Consider the following 20856-nt stretch of genomic DNA (forward strand, 5'->3'; position numbering starts at 1 on the left):
CTTATCCCAGAGGAAGTGTGTGTCAATGAAAGGCTTGTTTAAAATGTACCAGTTTTCTTTTTAACAGCCCCAAATTGAATACAATCTAATATTCATAAACAGGGGAATGGAAAAGCATATTAAGTGTATCTATGCAATGAAATCATACTTAGGAATAAAAAAGAACAAATTATTTTAACACACAATAATGTAGATGGATCTCAAGAACATTATGCTAAGTGAAATAAGCCAGATACAAAAGGGCAAATATTGCATGATTCCATTTATATGAGGTCATATACAATAGGCAAAATCATGGAGATACATAGTAAAACAGGGGGTTATCAGGGCCTAAGGAAAGAAGGGAATGGGGAGTTATTGCTTAACGGGGATAGGGTTTCTGTTTGGGATGATGACAAGATTCTGCAGATAGACAGTGGTGGTAACTGTTACAACCATATAAATGTACTTAGTGCCAGTGAGTCCTATACTTAAGAATGATTAAAATGGTGAACTTTGTTATGTATATTTTACCATGATTAAAAAAAATAATAAAAATAAAGCTGGGTTGAAAGTGGGAGGAAGTCCAGTTGTTCTGTTTCTGCAACACTGTTATAATCTTAAGGCGTCGTATAGATATCATTTTCATCAGTCTTTTCAAAAATAGAAAAGGATGCTTGGAAGACAAGAATCTATGGAAAGGAACAGGGAGTCATATTTCTGGGGGTTCTTTCCCTTTGTAACTCTGTTCAGACAAAGAAAGAATAATTCTAGGTACCACATGCCACTCTAAGAGGTTTAAATTTTCATTAAAGTGAGACAGCAGACAGGCTTTCACGGAAATAATGTGAATCTGTGCCCACATCCAGCAGAGATAATGATTCTTTTAATTATAAGTTAGTGGGCCAAATTCAAAAAGACATGATGGGTAGGCATTAGGTAACTAAATAATAAATAGTAATTGCATTTCTTCTTTTGCATTTTAAAGAGAAAAACACCTGAGAACTTCTACTTGATATTCCTTACACAATGTACCTTCTGTGTCATGAAGTCACTTGAAATAATGTCATTTGATGCTGTGCATCCAATAACTTTAAATAACACCATTAACATGAGAATGAAAAGAATGGAAATTGGCTATCTAGAGGGCATCCTTCCTCACACTTATAAAGTCCGTCACACAAAAATTATGTGACTCTCCCTTTGTTACACTTATTTGTCTTATATAAATAATAAACTGAATATATTTATAAGGAAGAAGAGAGGAAGAAAGGAGCAAACCATATGATTATCAAAAGCTTCAGCTTTAAACCAATCATTATTAAACACAGCATTATTTTTTCAAGAGATCTAGGTATTAAAAGGCACTATCAGCTCATTGAGAATTGGTGAGCGTGCATCTGTTCTTCCTTTCAGTTCAAAACAGAGTACTAGTTTAGCCAGAGAACTGGAGTTTGGGATCCAGCTCTGTTACTAAATTGCTGAGGGATTTAGACTACCAATATTTTATATAGTTTTTTAAATTGAGGGGCTTGGATTATTTTCTTTCTCAAGTTCTTCCAAATATATAATTAAGTCATGTTTAAGAGAATAATTTTTTATCTAGGGTATACCTAGATTTGCGTGGTACATCTGACTCTTTTTGGGGTCCTAAAGAAAAAAAAATGGCTGCCTGGCCAATACTACATTCTGAGACTAGAAAGAATGGGAAACATATTTACTTCTTTTACATTTCTTCTTGCTTCTGTGATACCTGAACTACTCCATATAAAATAATAAGTATACCAATCAGGAAGTTGTTAGTACTGGTCCACATGTTTGGTGCCAAAAGTAATTTTTAGAATAGTTTTAACTAAAATCAGATACAATTAGTTGGAAAACCAGGAAGTGAATCAAGAGAACCATCTTCCTTTTTATCAACTCCTTTGCTGTGGCTTTGAATGAGAATATGATAGGATAAATACATTAACTCTGAAAATAAAGGAAATGAGATAAGATGAGAACTATGATAATTGCCTAAATCAGTTTCAAATACTTTAAAAAATGTATAGCAAAACTATTTCTTGGTATGATTTTAGATTGGATGAAAAAGGGCCAGGTCAATGGAACCCAACCCCTGCATATTAATTGACCTTTTGGATATGGGTAAAAATGTGGACTTTGGTTAAAGCAGAATAAATACCCAAATTTGTGCATGGCATAGACAAATATAGGGAAAACTAAAGGAATATTAGATTAATAACCGATATGATAACTAAATAGAAAGAACTGGGGAATGTCAACATAGGGGAAAAAAATTAGGGGCCTGTTTTGAGTCCTTTAGATCTGGCATTTCAGCCATTTTAGGATTTTCTCCCATAGCTCTCATGAGCTTGACTTTAGGAACAGGCAAGGAAATTGACTTAAGTGATAAAGGACAAGAGTATTAAGCAAAACAAACCAAAATAAAGATAATCTTGAGGGTGTTGAATATGGTCAGTCACATGATCAATGACAAGGTACAGTCTGAAAATGAGGGTGAGATAATGCAGAAAATGATAAATGGTGGTCAAAATGAAGGGATGTAAAAGTGTTTATGGGGTTCATCAGTTTACTGAGAGTGAAGACGATGGAGATCTGAAAGGAAAGAGTAACCATTATCTAAGACAGTTTTGAAGTTGAAGGTTTTTAATGGAAGTCCTGTCAAGAGGAAGAAAACAAGGTTATAGCATGGTCTGGGGGAGGTGGGTGAAGTAAAGTGGGAGGGAAAATCACCTGGAGTGAGAAGGCCAATTGAGGTTGGGTAGTATATCAAATAAATGGACCACACAATTAACACCTTGCACACCGCCTGACACGTACCAGGTGTACAATCAATCTTTGTTTATTGATGTTGAGTAAGTGTATGAAGATACCAAAGGGATCTTGAGAGGTTGTTGTGATGGACTTAACCTGAGACAGAATGTAATAAAAATAAATAAAGAGGCCTTTCATGTGAGTAGACAAAGGCTGGCCTGAACAGAGTGAGGTGGATGCAGTTTGTGGGCATCATTCATGAAATACTTCAAGGTTTTGGTGGAGAACCAACTCTGTCCACAAGATAGTGTGACCACCCACAGTATCAGTGGGATTGTAGATTATATGAATAATAATGTAGTGTGAAGGCGAGGATGGTACCCTGAAGGGATGTTTCCTAATCACGTGCCATTAGTAACCTGTGCAGAGGAGGATGACATATCAAGTGGGGAGCTGACAAGCAAATGGGAAATATTTGTAGAAACTAAGGATATTTAGCACAGAGAAGAATCGGTGGAGGGAAGGGGGGCTTGACAGACATCTTCAAATATTTAGAGTCGTGCCATAAGAGAAGTCACTAGACTCACTTGATTTGTTCTTCATAGTCCCAGGGGAAATAATTATGACGAGTGATTGGAAGTTATAGGGAGATAAAGCAATTCATTTTGAATATAAATTTCTGAAAGTTAGACCTACATATGACAAAAATGGCTGCTTAAAGAGGGGGGAAAAAGTTCCTGTCAGCAGAACAGTTCAGGCATGACCTAGAAGGAGGTTTTATGAAGGGGATTTGTGTAACAGATAGAAGTTGGGAGGACCTGGCTTTTAAGGGCCTTTCAGCACTTCTTTTGTGAATCAGCAAAATTAAAATTACAGGTTCAAGATAAATTCTTGGCGATTCTGTTTTGCTGATGTTACTGTTGTTGTGTATGTGGTAGAGGAGACCATAGATTAGCGAAAGCGGAATGAATCCCAAATGTTAATACTGTGAGATCCACCTAACATCCTGAGGATTAAATAGAATTTGTGTAAGACATACATTTAACGTTTGAATCTAACTAATACTCACATGCATGTTATTTGTTGGGCTCTGAAAATCAGTCCATTAACTATTAAATTCAGAATTGAGATAAGTCTCAAGTTCATTTCAAAAAAAAAAAAAAGAAAAGAAAAAAGACCTCCACAAACCAGTTACATCATTAGTCACGATTCTCTGCAAAGTCAGGCAAAGGAGCACTGATTGCTGGCATTAGGTAAAGACAGGAAGTGCTGCATTGTTGAGATACTTCATGGTCTATTTCATGGGTCAGCTATTGATAGTTATAATAAGTATAAATTTCTTTTATCGTGTGCTTATTATGACAGGTACTATTTTATGCACTTTAAAGTTATTTATGACTTCCCATCCAAAGAGCCCAGAGCATATTCAGAAGTATATTTCCCAAGAACAGCATCATAACACAATGTTTACTTTAGATTGAAGTAAATCTGGTGTGACAGCATGATAGATATATTTCCCTTTGGCTAAAGAGCATCGCTCCCCATCAATGTCAGTTCCTCACAAGACCCACAAGTCAGAGAAAAAGTGTATTTTCTTATTGATAACATCTGACTCCTGTGTGTGTCACTCTGTCAAGTTGTATCCCATAGTAAAGTTCTTGACACACATGTCCTCCTCAGGATGGAGGAAAAAATCAATTCTAAAATCAAAATAGGATTCTAGCAAACACTCTTAGGAAAAGGGATACTTATTTTACTCAAGCCATGTCTACATACACACATGCACACCAAGGAAAATTAGACCTCAAACGACGTGTCACACATGCAGGTATTTCTAAAACTCACGGTATTTACTTTCAATTATGGAGAGAAATCATACAAATGGTCGATTCAAACAAACTTTTCATCTGGTGTTCTAAACTGAACATACAGAATTTTTAAATATTTTGTGATCTTTAAGTGGAGATTTTTAAGGTAAGCATTTGCTCCATTTATGTAGAATTCAAAATAAGAAAAAGAAGTACACACTGCTGTATTTAGCTTATCATGCCGCAATTCAGATGGTTTATCTCAATGATCTTAATTTCAGACTACTTATTAATAAGACCCCTTAAGGGATGCCAGTTTCTAGCTATTAACCAACAGGTGTGTAATAACTCTTTGTTGAGTAAATGAATAAAAAAAAAATGAGTAAATGGCTGAGTAACAGACACAAGACTACACGTTATTAGTAAAATTAGATACTGAAGTCCCTTTAGAAAACAACTGTGTTTTGTGAATACCATTAAAAAATTCTGATCGTTTCAGTATTAAAAGGTTCAAATAATCCATTACTAAGGAAATGACATATTTATTATAAAGATATTGTTAAAAAGAACTGTGTCAATTCTTCTACTTTGAGGGCATATCAAATTATAAATGAATGTTAAAGACAAAAGTGTTCGTAGATAAAGAGTAGGGGAAAAGTCTCGCAATTTGGTAAAGTAAATGCTAAATATGGGCTTTAATAAGCAAGATGGTCACTTACATCTCAAAGAAGGTACAGAGGTGTTTATCACTGAAGATGCTTGGACTGCCTTGTGGATTGAACCCTGGAACTCTAATCTGCTCTCTGAAAACATAATTTTCCCAGACAGGAAACAGCCTAAATCAAAGGTGTGTGTGCTAGGAGGTGGGGGAGAGGGGTTCTTTATTTTAGACAAGGATTTTTATGCTCCTTAAAGTTTGAGAACTTAAACTCTGAGCCTTCAACTTCTTTTTTTCCCCAAGCTGCAACTGTTAGCCTCCACCTGCTGGTTCGGCCGCACTGGGCTTCCACTCCAGGACAGCAGGGCATCCAGCAAATTCAGTCCCGTCGCTGAGGTTCAGCTTCATAGACCTGCTCTGTCATCCATCAACCCAAAACATCTCTGATTATGACAAAGCTAAGTATAATATAAAAATATGACCCAATCGCCCCTAAATCACAGGCAAGGGGCCAGCAACTGCTCCATGATCACAGATACAGAACTTGATTTCTTCTATAGGAGCAGAAATTCTGTTTGATGTCAGGTGCTGTCACTTGTCAGAGTTTCTCATTCATTGCTGCTGTTCACAGAGGCGTTGAGGTTTCCTGACTGACAAGCAACTGGGAAGGCCTCTTATTAAACTAGCAGAGCAGAAGTGTCTACCTAGAGTCTGTCGCATGGCATAAACTCCATGAAAATTTATTATTAGCAAACATACGAATAAATGAACGCACAAATGAATAAACACCTGAAAAAAATTAACTCAAGGTTGGAACAGAAATAATTTTTAAAATTTGTGTTCCCTTTTCACTAATAAAACTTCCAAATTAAGAAATCATTGGGTTTCCGCCCCCATTGTTTTTTTTTTTTGAGCTGACAATGTTCCCTTTAAATGGTACTATACTCGATTTCATCAAGAGAATTTTGTACATTAGCATCTAAATGAAACTCAAATATGTTCTTTTTTTAAAGTACAAGAAAACTCCTCTCCACTTGGAAATGTTGAAATATAGACATCTCTGGAGAAGTACATGTTGAAACCACAGCCATGGACTTAGATATATTTTTCTTTTGCAACATTTACATTCATCTATGCATAAAAGATAAAAAATCTACAGTCAGCTTCATATTTTAAAAAATATGAACTTGATTTTAAGTCAATATAGGGCATTTCTTCACATATAAATCCCTTTTGTGTGTATCTCTTCAACTTCATCTGTGTAAAAATAAAACAGACAACTATCTAGTTAATAGCTACTGCCTCTCTGCTAAAACACAAAATGGTTTGTCAAACAGACTTCTCTGAAGTATGATAAATGTTTAGATAGGAAGAACTTGAGTTATTACAATAAAAAAAAGAAAACGGAATTTCTTGTTCACCTTGGAACCAAGGGATTTGTAGAAGATGCAAATAATTTCTCCTAGTTCTGTGAAGATGAGATATGTAATATGACCATAAGTTAATTTTCTGTAAAATATTAAATTGTTCTTCCATATTTTTTTAAAGATTTATTCTATTTACTTGAGAGAGAGAGAGAGAGAGTGTGTGTGTGCTGTGAGCACCCGCGAGCTGGGGGAGGGATAGAGGGACAAGATCTCAAGCGCAGAGCTTGCTCTCATGACCCTGAGATCATGACCTGAGTCAAAATCAGGATTCAGACACTTAACTGACTGAGCCACCCAGGGGCCTCTGTTCGTCTGTGCTTCTTTACCTACTCTTACATACTTTTCAATTGATTTGCAAAATCCATCTGGATTCAATGCAGTACGTATTTTCTAAAAATGTTTAGGAAACATGAAGATGCTGCTTTTAGACTGTCAACTTCATGTGGACTGAGTGATGATTTGGAAAGCTTTGGAAAACTAATGGGAGCTATTTCCTATGTGAAAGAGCAACATAATAAATGAAATAAGTAGATTTCAATGTTCGGGGGTATTGAGAGTATATATTGGGATTGCATAATGTTAGTGGGCTTCTTAATGAGATTAAACTAAAATGACTTCAGGGCAGTGATATATTAGACTTAGTTTGGTTGCTAAAACAGCAATATCTTAAAATAATACTCTTATTTAGATAGTTGCACTATTACCTGGCAGCCTTTGCTCTAGGCTTCTTATCTAATTTATGCCCATTTGGTTTAGTTTTGTTTATTATTTAAATTACCCATGTTTGCTAATAAAATGTAATGGCAAGTGTTCTGACTCGCATTTTCTCTGAACCTCACACACATTTCCTAATGTGGAACACTGCTGCTGCTGCTAAAAAATATATACATATACATATTAGATATATACACAGACACACACACAAGCTTTATTTCATTGCCAACAAATCCTGAGAGCTGAGGTAAAGCTCTTCCCTGTGAGCTCATTTTTTTCCTTTCAAAGTTTCATCGATAAATATATTCTAGAACTTGGAATTGAGGAAAAACCAAAATTACCTTTGAAAATGCCAAAAGTCTTCAGGATTATTTAATAAAGTTTCAGCTTTGCTCAGTTAACAATCTACGGCTCCTCTTAGGTGTTTTTTAGGCTCCTCAAGGAGAAATACAAGGTTGTGAGGAGTAGAATCTTACAAGTAGGTTCACTCTGGGGGAAGCTGGGGAGCCAGGCACATGTTTGGTTTTGCTTTTTAAATTTTATTTATTTATTCATGAGAGACACAGAGAGAGGGGCAGAGACCCAGGCAGAGGGAGAAGCAGGCTCCATGCAGGGAGCCCGATGGGGGACTCGATTCTGGGACCCTGAGATCCCACCTGGAGCCCAAGGCAGACGCTCAACCGCTGAGCCACCTAGGGTCCCGGAACATGTCTTTTTGAATCCCCTTCTCAGAAGATCTCCTTTCCTGACATTTGCACCCCTCTCTTTCCATGCCTTCCATACCTAGTTCTGTTGTCCACTTGATGGATTAAGCCATCTGCCAGCTTCTGATCGAGACCTTACCTTCTGCCTGGAAACTAATACTGCTGAGAACTTAAACTGGTTGAAGGCAAAGCTTACTTTGAACCCCTTCTCTCATAAGGCCCCACAGATGGAATGCAGTGTGGCCAAATGATCAACCTGAGCCTGGGTTCCAATCCCCTTGCTGCCACTTCCTCTTTGTGTGGCAATGGGACTCATTACCTAGTCTCTCTAAATCTCAGTGGTCTCTCTGGAAAATGGGGTACATTAATAATAATTATAGAATTATTATGCAATTATAGAACAATAATTATACAATCCACTGGTTCTAACCACTTTTTCATTTTCCATCACTGCTGCCCCTGTACCCTCTCCTGTCTTTCCTTAGGCGGCTTCGAAGAAGTGGGTCTTCTTTTAATCATTCCCTTGCAAAACCCCTTTGTCACTCCAGCCCTTTTGGCTTGGCAAACTCCAAACAAAATAAAACCCAACTATCTGCCTACCCCAGGCCAGCAACCAAGCAACCACCCCTGGAGAGGAAAACAAACACAATTGTGTTGGCTCGTTTCACTTTAAATTCATGACCCCAAAGCTCAAATGGCCAGTTCACACTGCTCGGCCATCGTAATTTCATGTACTTCAGGATTCTCTTTCCTAAGATCTGAAATAACAATTTCTCATCTTGTTCCCTGTCTTCAAACTCTCAGTACTTGATCCTCCAAGATTTCAGAGGCTCGTGAAGACCTTGTGTCACACTTCTCACCTCGGCTATGAACTGTATCCACACCCACTCCCTCTGCCCTTGTTCACCTGGTAAGGCTTGAAGCACCTGTCCCTGCATGCTGGATCCCCCGCCTTCTTGCCTACACAAAGAATTGCAGTCTTAACAATGTTCCAGTCTCTTCTGCATCACTAATTTCCCCCTCTAGGCTGCACTATTTGCAAAAGTTGTAGTGTCTCCCCCGTTCATAAAGGAAACGACAGTAAATAAGTAAAACAAGCAACAAAACCCTCCTCAAGCCTACCACCTCTTAAAATCCCTGTCCAATTCTTTGATGCACTTTGGAAGAAAACTTCTCAAAAATATCTGTGGCCACGCTCTACAATTCCCTCGCCTTCCTCTCCATTTTCATGCTCCCTCCCAAGCGGCTGCATTGCTGACATTATTTTACTATACTTTTCATCAGCACTGAAATAGTTTGCAGCGCCCCTACCCATAACCCCCTCTGCCCCCTGCTTTTCTGACGTCATCCTTTGTCTTCTCCTACCTCTCTTGCTCCTTCTCAACTGGCCAATCTCTAAATATGCAGTGTCTCCAGATTTCAGCCATTTGGTTTTCTAACTGTAATCTCTCCCTAGGTGTCATTGATACGACAGTGACTCCTAAATTTTTATCTCCTGTCATGACCTGTCATCAGAACTCTGGTCTCATATGCTAGAATGTCTACATGATTGACATTCTTAATTGTTTGTCCAGTAGTCATCTCAAATTCAGAATGTCCAAAAACAAAAATAAAAAAAAAAAGTCCAAAAACTAATTGATTGGTCCCCCTAAACCAATCTTCTTCTGCACTCATCCTTCTCTCATTAAACAGCCCCACAGTGCACTCATTCGCTGTAGCAAAAATCTAGTCTCTATCCTTGATCCTTCTCTTTCCCCTGCCTTTTATATCCAATCCATTAGCCAATATTATTGGCTCTAAATGCAACACACATCATGATTTTCTCTCTCTCCATCTGCTAAAATGACTCCCAAGCCCCAGCTACAATCATCTCATACAGATCACTCAATTGTCTCCTAAATGGTCTCCCTGCTTCCACCCTGCCCCATCCCTAACAATTTTCTTCACTGCAGCCAATGGGATCTTTTAAAAAGAGATCACTCACCTTTCAAACGTCTTCTCATCATCCACAGAATGAAATTCTAATTTTTACAATGCCCTGTAGAGCCCCTCATGATCTGGCCCTGACCCAGCGATCTGTGATCCATGCATATGGCTATTATTTCAATCACACACAGACAATTCCCTTGTGAAGGCTTTTGAACTAGCTAGGGGCTTTCCTTGGAAGGCTTTATCCTAAATGTGCAAAAAAAAAAAAAAAACAAAAAAAAACTGACCCTTTCTCACATTCTTGACTCAGCTCCAGTGTCACCTCCAAAAAATTGTCTTCTCTGATAGTCTGATTTAAATTAGGTCCTTGTCTATCGTATTATTGTGTTTCATTTTCTTCACATGACTCAGCATTCTCTTATGTTAATTGTTCATTCCTTTGTTTCCTTATCAGTCTACCTGCCTGTATTTGCATTGAAGTAAGCTCTAGGACAGAAGGAGATGTGACTGCCTGCTTTATAGCTTTTCCAGCAATAAGCTCAGCTCAAAGTTAGCATTCCATTAATCAGTTTAACAACTAATACATATCGTATAGGGTTATTAGAAGTAAATAAAATAGTGTTTTAATTGCTTAGCACATTGCCAGGTACAAAACACCTGCTGAAAAAGCTATTTACTGCCATTATTATTGTCAAAATTAGGTGTTCATTAAAGACATATCAGGAAGGCTAATTAAAATAACTCATGCTCATTCTTAAATAAACAGGTGAAGACTTTGTATACTCACAGTTATTTTCTAAGATAAGCAATATTTTAAAGCTAGACAAGTAAAGGAAGTTTTTTTGTGTGTAGGTAAATGTTTCAACATCTCTAAATTCAAATCACATAGTTAGCGACTGCTTTTACCTACTGGTAAGACTCAACCTATTCATGTCCTCTAACTAATCAACCATTCCAACTATAAGGGAACTTCCTTGAACTAAATTAAAATCAGAGACCTTATCACTGGACCTAGGTTCATTTAATTTAAGCCCATTATTAAACCTCCCACTTTTCAAAAATGTATGACTTGAGGGAAATCTCATTAAGCTTCATGAGAGGCTAAAGTGAGCTTTGCCTTCAGAGCCGACCAGAAATGGAGCCATTAGAAACGAGCGTGATGAAGTATAGATTGCAAGGTAATATTAAAGTGAAGCTAGAACACACAAGAGGGTGGTATCCTACAACCTATTTTAGTTTCTTTGTCCGAATCCTTTGTGCCAGATGGCAGTAATGAGAATAAATTTGGAAAGAACAATATAGTATAACCCTAAAATACACAACAAAAAAATGAAACATGTAAGTATTTGAAACATTCTAGAAAATATTCTTCTAATCCTGTTCACATTATAAAAAGTTCATATAGACATGGATATTTAATCATGCCTTTAATTTATTTGAATCCTGTAAGAGACGTCATAGGTGGTTCTCAACCCCCTATTACGCACATAGGTGTTTTGTAAGACTATTCCTAGATTCACTTCTAGTTTTTTCATAAATTTACTTTTCTTCTTTCTTTTTCTCCCTTAACTTATATTGTTATTTTAAATTAATTCAGGTACAAATGTACTTTCTGTCGAAATGAGTTAGCTCAGTTTATGAACTACTTAATTCTTGTTTGGAATATGATGTTTCCAAAGTAAGTAACTTGGGAAAAGTTTTAAGGATACTATTTAGTATAAAAGACATCTATAGAAAGAAATCATTTGGGATGCCTGGGTGGCTCAGCGGTTGAGTGTCTCCCTTTTGCTGAGGTTCGTGATCCTGGTCTCCTGGGATCGAGTCCCGCATGGGGCTTCCTGCGTGGAGCCTGCTTCTCCCTCTGCCTGTGTCTCTGCCTCTCCCTCTGTGTCTCTCATGAATAAATAAATTAAATCTTAAAAAAAAATCATTTGACCAAAACAGAGTTAAAAAAATACTTTTCACAGCCCTTAGTGTCTCTAATAGGAGACTTATATTTCTTACATTTCAAACCATGAAATATTGCTTAGGAAAGTACCATGAGTCAATATTCTCTAAACAGCTCTAAGGGGATGAGTGATAGTGTGATATGAAGATATGTTTTTGATTTACAGTGTATTCTTTTATTGAAATTATTTACAGAATGTATTTAAATTGGCATTATTCATTTGTGTTATTTGAAAATTGGTTATCTATTTTTTTTTACAATCCAAATATCCTTCCCATCATAGTTTATTCATTGACTGTGTTTTCACTATGGAAAAAAAAATAGAAACTGTTGACTTATTGGAACTTCAAAAAAAAAATATCAAAGGATCCGTTTATCTACTGGTTCAGAGCTCTGGTCTAAATTGTAATAGGTTATGAAACTGATGCAAGTGACTAAAGTTATGTTTTCAGGGTTACTTCAGAATAACTCCATGTATATACTTCTGGTTCCCTATTATTAACTATGCAGTTGGTTTTGTCAGTAGATTTTTTTCAAATGAATTCATGAACATAGGATCTTGGAACAGAATTATTCTGAAAGCAGTATCAATAATGGGAAATGGGGTATTTCTTCCCAACCAGTTAAAGCATTGGCCTATATTCTTGACCACTATAATTCATTAGATCCTTCATTTCCCTGTGTAAGGGAAAGATGTAAAACTTTAAGAATGTTCTTATTCTCTCTTAAGATAGAGTAAAAAGACAATCACATTTTTTCCCCATGAATCAGTCTCCTCACATTTTTTATAAAATAAGTCAGGAGGAAGAAAGCAGAATATTGGTTTCCAGAGCCTGGGGAAAGGGAAGAAATGGGGTATTATTATTTAATGGGGGCAGAATTTCAGTTTGAGGAGATAAAAAAGTGTTCTGAGGGTGGATGGTTGTAATGATTCAACAATATGCAACTAACTGTACACTGAAAAACTGTTAGAATGATAAATTTTACATTATATATGTTTTACTACAATAAAAAGTACTGTTTTTTAAAAATGTAAGCAGGACAACAGATATATGAAGATGGGTTCTTTCCAAATTACAGACCAAATAGTTTTCTTCTTCTTTTTTTTTTTTTTTTTCTGAAGATTTTATTTATTTATTCATGAGGGACATGGAGGCAGAGACACAGGCAGAGGGAGATGCAGGCTTCCTGCAGGGAGCCCAACGTGGGACTCAAACCCGGGATTGAGATCACACCCTGAGCCAAAGGCAGACACTCAACCACGGAGACACCCAGGTGTCCCCAAACAGTTTTATTCTTGAAAGAGTTTTCATTAATTACATGTTGTCTGATTTTAATAACATAAAAGTTTATAGCCAGTCTATTCTACAAATTATAGCAGAAACAGAAAGACTAGACTGTAAGAACCATCAGGAAACATTGTCTGCCTTATAATTATGTTCCCACTCTCTCACCCTTCCCAAGACTATTTCAGTCATGGCCCTCTGAACATTGTCTATACTCCAAGAACACTCAGGTAATGCATCAATGAAGAGATCAATAACTAAAATAAATACAAGAGATCTATACCCACTTGAATTGTATTAACGAATAACTGGACCAGACATGATAATTAGGTAGAAATGCTCTGTATATTAAGATTGAGTAAAAACACCAGTACAAAGTCTGGAGTGTAAATATTATTGTAAATGCCAGTTTTTAGTGTATCTTTGCATGGTATCAGTCACCCAAGGTCTCCTGCATGTCCTCTTTCTCTACAATAAATGCATTTCAAGAACCAACTAAATTCATTGTAGGGAGGACTCAGAGCTCCAGCTCCACGTAACTCAGTGGCCAAAGTGTATTTTATGAAGGATTTAGGATGATTGGAAGAAAAACAAACAAAATGTTTGTTTTCAAGAGTTCTCTGAGACCTACGTCTATGTGCAAGGCAGAGATCACCATTCACAGACTGAAAAAGAGGGTCTGTGTTTTTAGGCGGGATGTGGTATAAATTCCAGTGTCCTCTGGACAGCCAAGGGTAGACACTCCCCATCAGGGGCAAAACAAAAACACCTAAAAACAAAGACCAAAAGACCAGAGGATCTGCAAATTGATATTGTAACTCACACTGGCTCTTTGTTTTTCATTCCTCCACTCTCTCTCCTCTCCTCACTTTCACACTTTTGCTCACAATCCCTAACAAGTGTCTATCCCATTTGGGAGTCAAATGCAAATGACTCCCAGGTTCTGTTGATGTGAGAGCTGGAGCAATGAAGGGGACAGAGGCCTGAGTCCAACCTACTCCATTATGCCACATGCCCTCCTGAGGTTACCCAATGATACAGTACTTAGATGACCTCTGCTTTGCTTTTGTTTGTTTGTTTGCTGCTTTGTTTTCAAAGAAAGAAGGGAAAGAAAGACAAAGAGAAAATAAAGAAAAAAAGATGTTAAAATATCTGAGACCAAAATGATCATTATGTTTCCTGGAGTTGGAAACTGCTGTTTTAAATCTCCCTTTGGGTAGTTTCCAGGTAAAGGGAATTGTATGATTACTAAACTAATTTTCAAGTTATTTAAGCATGCCAAAATGCTCACATGAGGGAGTGAGGCACTAAGATAGAGGGAGACACCAGTCACTTTATCTACTGTTGCAATTAAGGCATCACACACACTATCAAACTGTGAGTGACCCACTGGGTATTAGCTTTTAGGAATGCAACAAAATTACATCCACATAGATGTATTTGGTGTTCAAGGGTAAGAATTTTAACACCAGAAAAGTGCAATGATATAACTAGAGGAATCCACTATTCTACGTGGGTTTTTAGATTTAAAAAATCTAAACCTATACAAGGACCCATGCCTGGTGATATACTGGATTTTATTTATTTAATTTTAAAATTTCATTCTTGGTAATCAGCCACAGTGCTTAATCAATAAGCATCTGAACATGTAAATCAAATCTGGTATACTTTGATCGATATATGTGTCTATTTTCTCTAAATCTGTAAAGATAAAATGATGAAGAAATGGTGTGACAAGTGAAGATACAGACGTAGATGTTTGGAGCCACAGAGATTTTAGAGATTATCTCTCCAACCCTTTCATTTTATCAATGAGAAAATAATTGTAACTTTGAGGAGTTATAATCGATCAAATTTGGTTTCAATAAAAGTGAATTTTCTTTCATATATCTTCCTAGTAAACCATGAGTTCCATGAAGGCAAAGACTGGGTCACTTAGGTATATGTAGTCATATAGTCGGTGTATATGCAGTGCATACATAAGTATACATGCATGTGTATCTGTGTACACATTATACAGTAGATACATTGTAAGCACACAGCAAATGTTGAGTGAATCAATGAAACGGATCTTGACTTTCCAAGGTCTCAAAGAGCTAGGAAAGGAGCCTAAGCATCTTGAATTGTAGCGTCTCTAAATGTTCTTATTCCCAGAACTTTTATATCAGAACATAGGAAAATAGTCAAGTACCAGTAGAAGCTCTTCCCAGTCTATAATTTACGCTTTATAGTCTAGCCAACTAATTAGGTTGTAATATTTATTTCTTCAAATAATAATTGAATTTTAAAGTAAAAATCTTAAGAAAATTATCCCTATAAAGTTTTCCCAATAAAACAGTCACATTTTAAAGTCCATTCTGTAAACCATTATTTTCTCTTTTCTTACGAAGATGTTATTTCTTGTAAAGAAATTTTAGTATGAGAAATAACCATACAATCATGACTCATTATTACCTAAAATGAGTATCTATAGCTACATAAAGCCATTCCCTCAGAACAAAATTTGTGTTCACATAAGCCTGCAGAAAGGGAATCAAGTCTGTTCTATGATTATAGCTTTATAAAGGTAATCTGCTGCATGAGGGTTTTAAGAACTATGTAGTAACAGAATTCTTTTTCATTCTTTTATCTAAATGTTTAAGAACCATACTGTTTGCATAGCTTGGGACATGATTTCTCAGTCCTGTTGGCTTATTGGTAACCAGAACCTTAACAACCTATAAATGGTCATTTTATGCCTTATAGTGACTTCTCAATTCTATGTACAGAAATCCTAGAGATCTGTGTGCAAAAACATTAGCACAGCCAAATTTTCTCATTGACTGTTAATAAAATGATGAAGTATGCTCAGCAATTGAAAATACTATACAGAATAAAAATTTTAAATGTAGCTCTGTTCCTTCTATATTAAATAAAAATTCCAAGTAAAATGAGAAACATAAATGTAATTCTTTTAGTTGAAAGATAATACTACTACTTATTCAACTAAACTATTCCCTTTTAAATAGGTTTTGTCTCTTAAAATGGTAATAGTTGGGGTAAATATTAATATACTTGAGAACTTTTGTATCACACCTAAGAAGAAAATCATAATACAATCTTGTTTTTGTCTTTTCATCAATAGTGGGAATAAAAATAAATAATAAATAAATAAATAAATAAATAAATAAATAAATAAAAACAGTGTTTTGGCCATCCAGTTTCTTTCTCCTTGGTAAAAAAACCAAGAAGAATCCAAGAAGAATTCAAACTCATATTTTATAATTCCCTAAATGCTAGAAAATAAGATTAACAGAGAGAAAGGCAGGCAAATAAATGGTTTTCCAGGGCTGGGGCCTGCTATGTTCATTCTAAAATGCTAACGAACAAGTTAGACTTTCTAGCAATACAATGTTCCAGATATAACCACAGGAGGATAGAAACAGGAGCTCTTATATTTGGTTGTTGCAAGCATTGCATATTATAGAAGAGTACAGGCCGCGGTATTTGTATACATATATAGAAATCAGTTGAAAATCCAATTTTGCAAAACAGGAATTCCCTTATCAGGGCAGTAAAAATCCATATTTAAATACAGTCAGCATCCAAGGTCATTCAATAATGCCTTATTCACATTTCAGAAGAAAACATTCATCTTTCCTGGAGTAGACTTTTAAAGAATATGACCACAGACACATAGGCATGAAATAGTTTGTATCAGTTTCTGAGTTCTCTGGAGGAATGATGTGAGGCAGGTGAAAAGCCAAATAAAAAGAAGTCATTAAAACAAGAGAAATCATAGTAGGTTTTCCAAACTTCATTCATTAACAACCTACAATAACCGTAAAAATCTACTTGACTGTGATTCAGCAGTCTCCTAATTTGAGTGGCACATATGCAAAACATTTAATGTTGTTGCCAATAATAATATAGTTTTTAGGGGATATTTACTTCTGGTTATTTTCCTTTAGCTCATTGTTTTCTCCTTAAGTTTATTTATTTTACTTCTTCTAATTTTAAATTTTATTTTACTAGTTCTTATCCAATATGGGGAATAAAAAAGTAAGAGGCTAACAATTTTAGAGACTTTTCACTTGTCCCAAAAGACAAATTCATTTGACAGAGGCAAATCTGATCATAGTCATAACACAGGGCTTCATTGGAGATTTTTGCAAGGTCTGGCATGGAATTGTACATTGAGTGAATAGCTACTGACACAAAATTAGATCCTCTGTATGTGTTCTATTACTACTTCTTCATGGTAAATCAATACAGAAAGCATTGACATTCATACTCCATGAATACAAAAACAGAGGGTTGCTGAAGTCAGAAACTTTTCCAAGATCACATACAGTTATTAAAAGAGAAAGCTAGAATAAAAACCAGAGTATGGTTTTCTTGAAGACTCATAAAATTTCCCTGCTGCGTCCCAGAGCTTAGACTGATCTGCCCTCACTGAGGCCCGGGAAGAGTGAGATCACTTCCCTGAGAGCACACAACCAAGTGGTCAAATAGTCAAACCAAACCAATTCTTGTTTGCTTTACCATACGACATGGCTTTAGCTTATTTTCAACCCCAAGGAATACTTGAAATAAAGAGATGTTTATAGAAGACCGATTTCTGGCATTAGGCTCCTTATCTTCAGCTATACTCAGCCTCATTTAAATTCTTTTGAAAGTTACATCAATGTTCCAGGCCAGGAAGATATTAATCACCGGATAACACTGCTTCATAACCTCATTGGACCCCAAAACAGCCTCTGATGCATATATTTATAAGTGAACGATAGGGATGGTGATGAAACAGGAAGCAGTCTGTATTCCACCTCTTTCAAGGTGACAGTTTTGTTTATTCCCTCAATCGACTGTTAATTCTAGCGCATTATATCCTATACTGGTAAATATAAATAAATAGACATCTTTGCTTCCTGATGGAACAGCCTTTAATCACATTTATAAAACTGTGTGCTATTAGTAAACAAATTCTTCCTTTAATTAACTCAAGTGTGATTGAAGATGCAGAATCCATGCTGCTCACCCACTGTGCTGTCCTGGAGCATCTCCTCACATGGAAACCACCGTGCACCCAAGGAGGTGAACGGATGGGCAAGTGAAAAGCACACGTGTAGCGAATGAAATAGTAAACCTTTCTATGGCTTACCCTTGATTTTTTTTTTAATTTAAGTTTGATTTGCCAACATATAGCATAACACGCAGTGCTCATCCCACCAAGTGCCCCCCCTCAGTGCCCGTCACCCAGTCACCCCATCCTCCCACCCACCTCCCCTTCTGCAACCCTTTCTTTGTTTCCCAGAGTCCGGCGTCTCTCATGGTTTGTCTCCCTCTCTAATTTTTCCCACCCATTTTCCCTGCTTTCCCTCATAATCCCTTTCACTATTTCTTATATCCCACGTATGAGTGAAACCATAAGATGATTGTCCATATGATGACTTACCCTTGAATTAACTACTTCCAGGGAGACGTTCTGAGGCGGGGCACTTGGCACTAAAAGGAACAAAACAAGGTGAGAAGGTTACTGCCCAAGTCAGAAAAGACAAGCTACAAGCCCTCTGTGAAAAGAGAAAGCATGACTTTCACAGTTCATCATGGTAATTAGGGAGGCTGATCCAGGTGGTGCTTCAACATTTTTCCTGGAGAGATGAAAAAGAGCTGTCTCTGTTTATTTCTTCTCATTTTACCAAAATAAGAATCTGTGCAGATAGCCCCACCTCCAAACTGTTAGGCAAGAGAGCACCTGTCATGATAGCAATCACTGCCATTTAATTACAGCTTTCTGGTTACAACCTTCCCAGAGAAACCAATAAAAACACACAGGAGATTTCCTAGAGTGGTTTTAAAGGCCTAAGATATTGTGTATTTCAGGATCTGCATGGTTTTATTATAAAATGTGTCATGCTAATGGTCACTCATGTTGCTTAATCCTCTTACCGCAATCTTTATTATCTCTTAAAAAGTGAAAGGAATACATCTGTCCTTATATATGCCTGTAATTAAACCTATGGGTGAGCGATGCAAACAGGTTATCAAATAATATTCATCGAATCAGTTCCATTAACAAAAAAGTAGTTTATTTTTCTTTGTGGATTTTTTAGGTTTATTTTTTTCTTTTGTCTGCATTTTGATTGTCACATTCCTTCATGGAAGAAGGAGGGACGTGCACAGCTTTCTTCATAATACTTGTAGTGAATATTTACCATATCAAAAAGTGAATATTCCATCACGTGAGTAATTCAAAGATAACCATTCACTAAATGGCTGGGATGTGTCGGACACTATCCTGGATGTCCTAGAGGAGTCATAAACAGAATAAAGCTCTCTGCCCCACAAAAGAAATGCAAATAGTATTCAATAAACGCTTACCACGTATTAATCTGTAAAATGAGTAGTCCCTATTGTGTTCATGACAAATTGATTTACCAGAAAAGAAATGCTCTCAGCATTTTCAAGAATTTATGGACCCTTCTCTGTCATGTTGCCCGTTCTTGAAATTGAACTTGGATAATATCTACATTTCTCTAGGGTACTTATATTTTCTCTAGGGTCCTTATATTTACCTTCATCTATATGAATTCACTTATGCCCTACTCTGAGTTTGCCTTCTGAAAAGTAATCACCATGAGGGCATGATACATGTCTGATTAATCTTCACAGCCCACAAACTGACATTCAATTAATAGTTACTGACTCGATTACATGAACAAATGAATACTTACTTAAATACTAGCTCCTGGGCCTTTCTGGACACCATAAGAATTATAGTCACTTGCTTTATTTTCATTTTGAATTTCTTATCTTAGTACTTGGTGAAAGTTGTGGTCAACACAGCTTGTGACAAAAACAAAAAAAAGCTCACCGGAGGCTTGTTTTCATAAATTAGGTCAGCAAGAATTCTTTCAAAAAATATTTTATGATTTAAGAAATAGGCTTTTTTATTCTATTTATTTTAGTTCATATTATATTTCTTTTCAAATATAGAATATAATCCCCACAGGGTCCCTTTTGTCCCTTTTGATGGGGACATTGTCCCTTTTGTCTCTTTTGATGCTGAATCCTCAGTATCAAAGAGTGTCAGGCATGCGGGTCACGTGCAGCAAATATGTGTTGAATTAATTAGCTAATTGATTAATTAACAGAAAGATTATAAGACATAATAAAACCTTTTTCATACTCAAGGTTTTAGTCATAACAAGCTTTATTTTTGCAGTTTTATATTTTAAAATTAATGTTTGCATACACATAGTATAATGCACAAATCTTATATGCGCTATTGGATAAAGTTATATGTGTGTGGTGTGTTAAATGTGAATTTAAACACCCCCTAGATCAAGATATAAAATAGTTTCAGTATCCTGAAAAGTTCACTTGGGTCCTTTCCCAATCAATATCCTTCTAAGAGTAACCACTATTCTGATTTCTAACACCATCGATTAGTTTAGCTTGCTTTTGAGCTTACTAAAAATGCAATCAGTTATTTTTTTCAGCCTGGTTTCTCTTGCTCATTATTATTTCTTGGGATTCATTCTTTCTGGCTCATTTTGCAGTAGTTTCAGTGCTTTTGTTTGCTTTTTTATTGTTCCTACATATTCTAATACGTGACTATTATATTTTATATTTACTCCTATTGATGA

At 36.3% G+C, this 20856-nt stretch overlaps 1 protein-coding gene across 7 annotated transcripts in view; it reads right to left on the bottom strand.

The window, feature by feature from the left end:
- The window catches only part of DCC (DCC netrin 1 receptor), a 1086625-nt gene that overhangs the window by 262521 nt on the left and 803248 nt on the right, over positions 1-20856 (bottom strand). For all 7 annotated transcript variants that reach the window (XM_077892657.1, XM_077892647.1, XM_077892640.1 and 4 more), the window contains one exon: positions 18663-18712. In XM_077892657.1, coding sequence (XP_077748783.1) covers positions 18663-18712 — 50 coding nt within the window. The remainder of the gene's footprint in view (positions 1-18662; positions 18713-20856) is intronic.

Source organism: Canis aureus, chromosome 1, assembly GCF_053574225.1.
Source record: "Canis aureus isolate CA01 chromosome 1, VMU_Caureus_v.1.0, whole genome shotgun sequence".
NCBI lineage: Eukaryota > Metazoa > Chordata > Mammalia > Carnivora > Canidae > Canis > Canis aureus.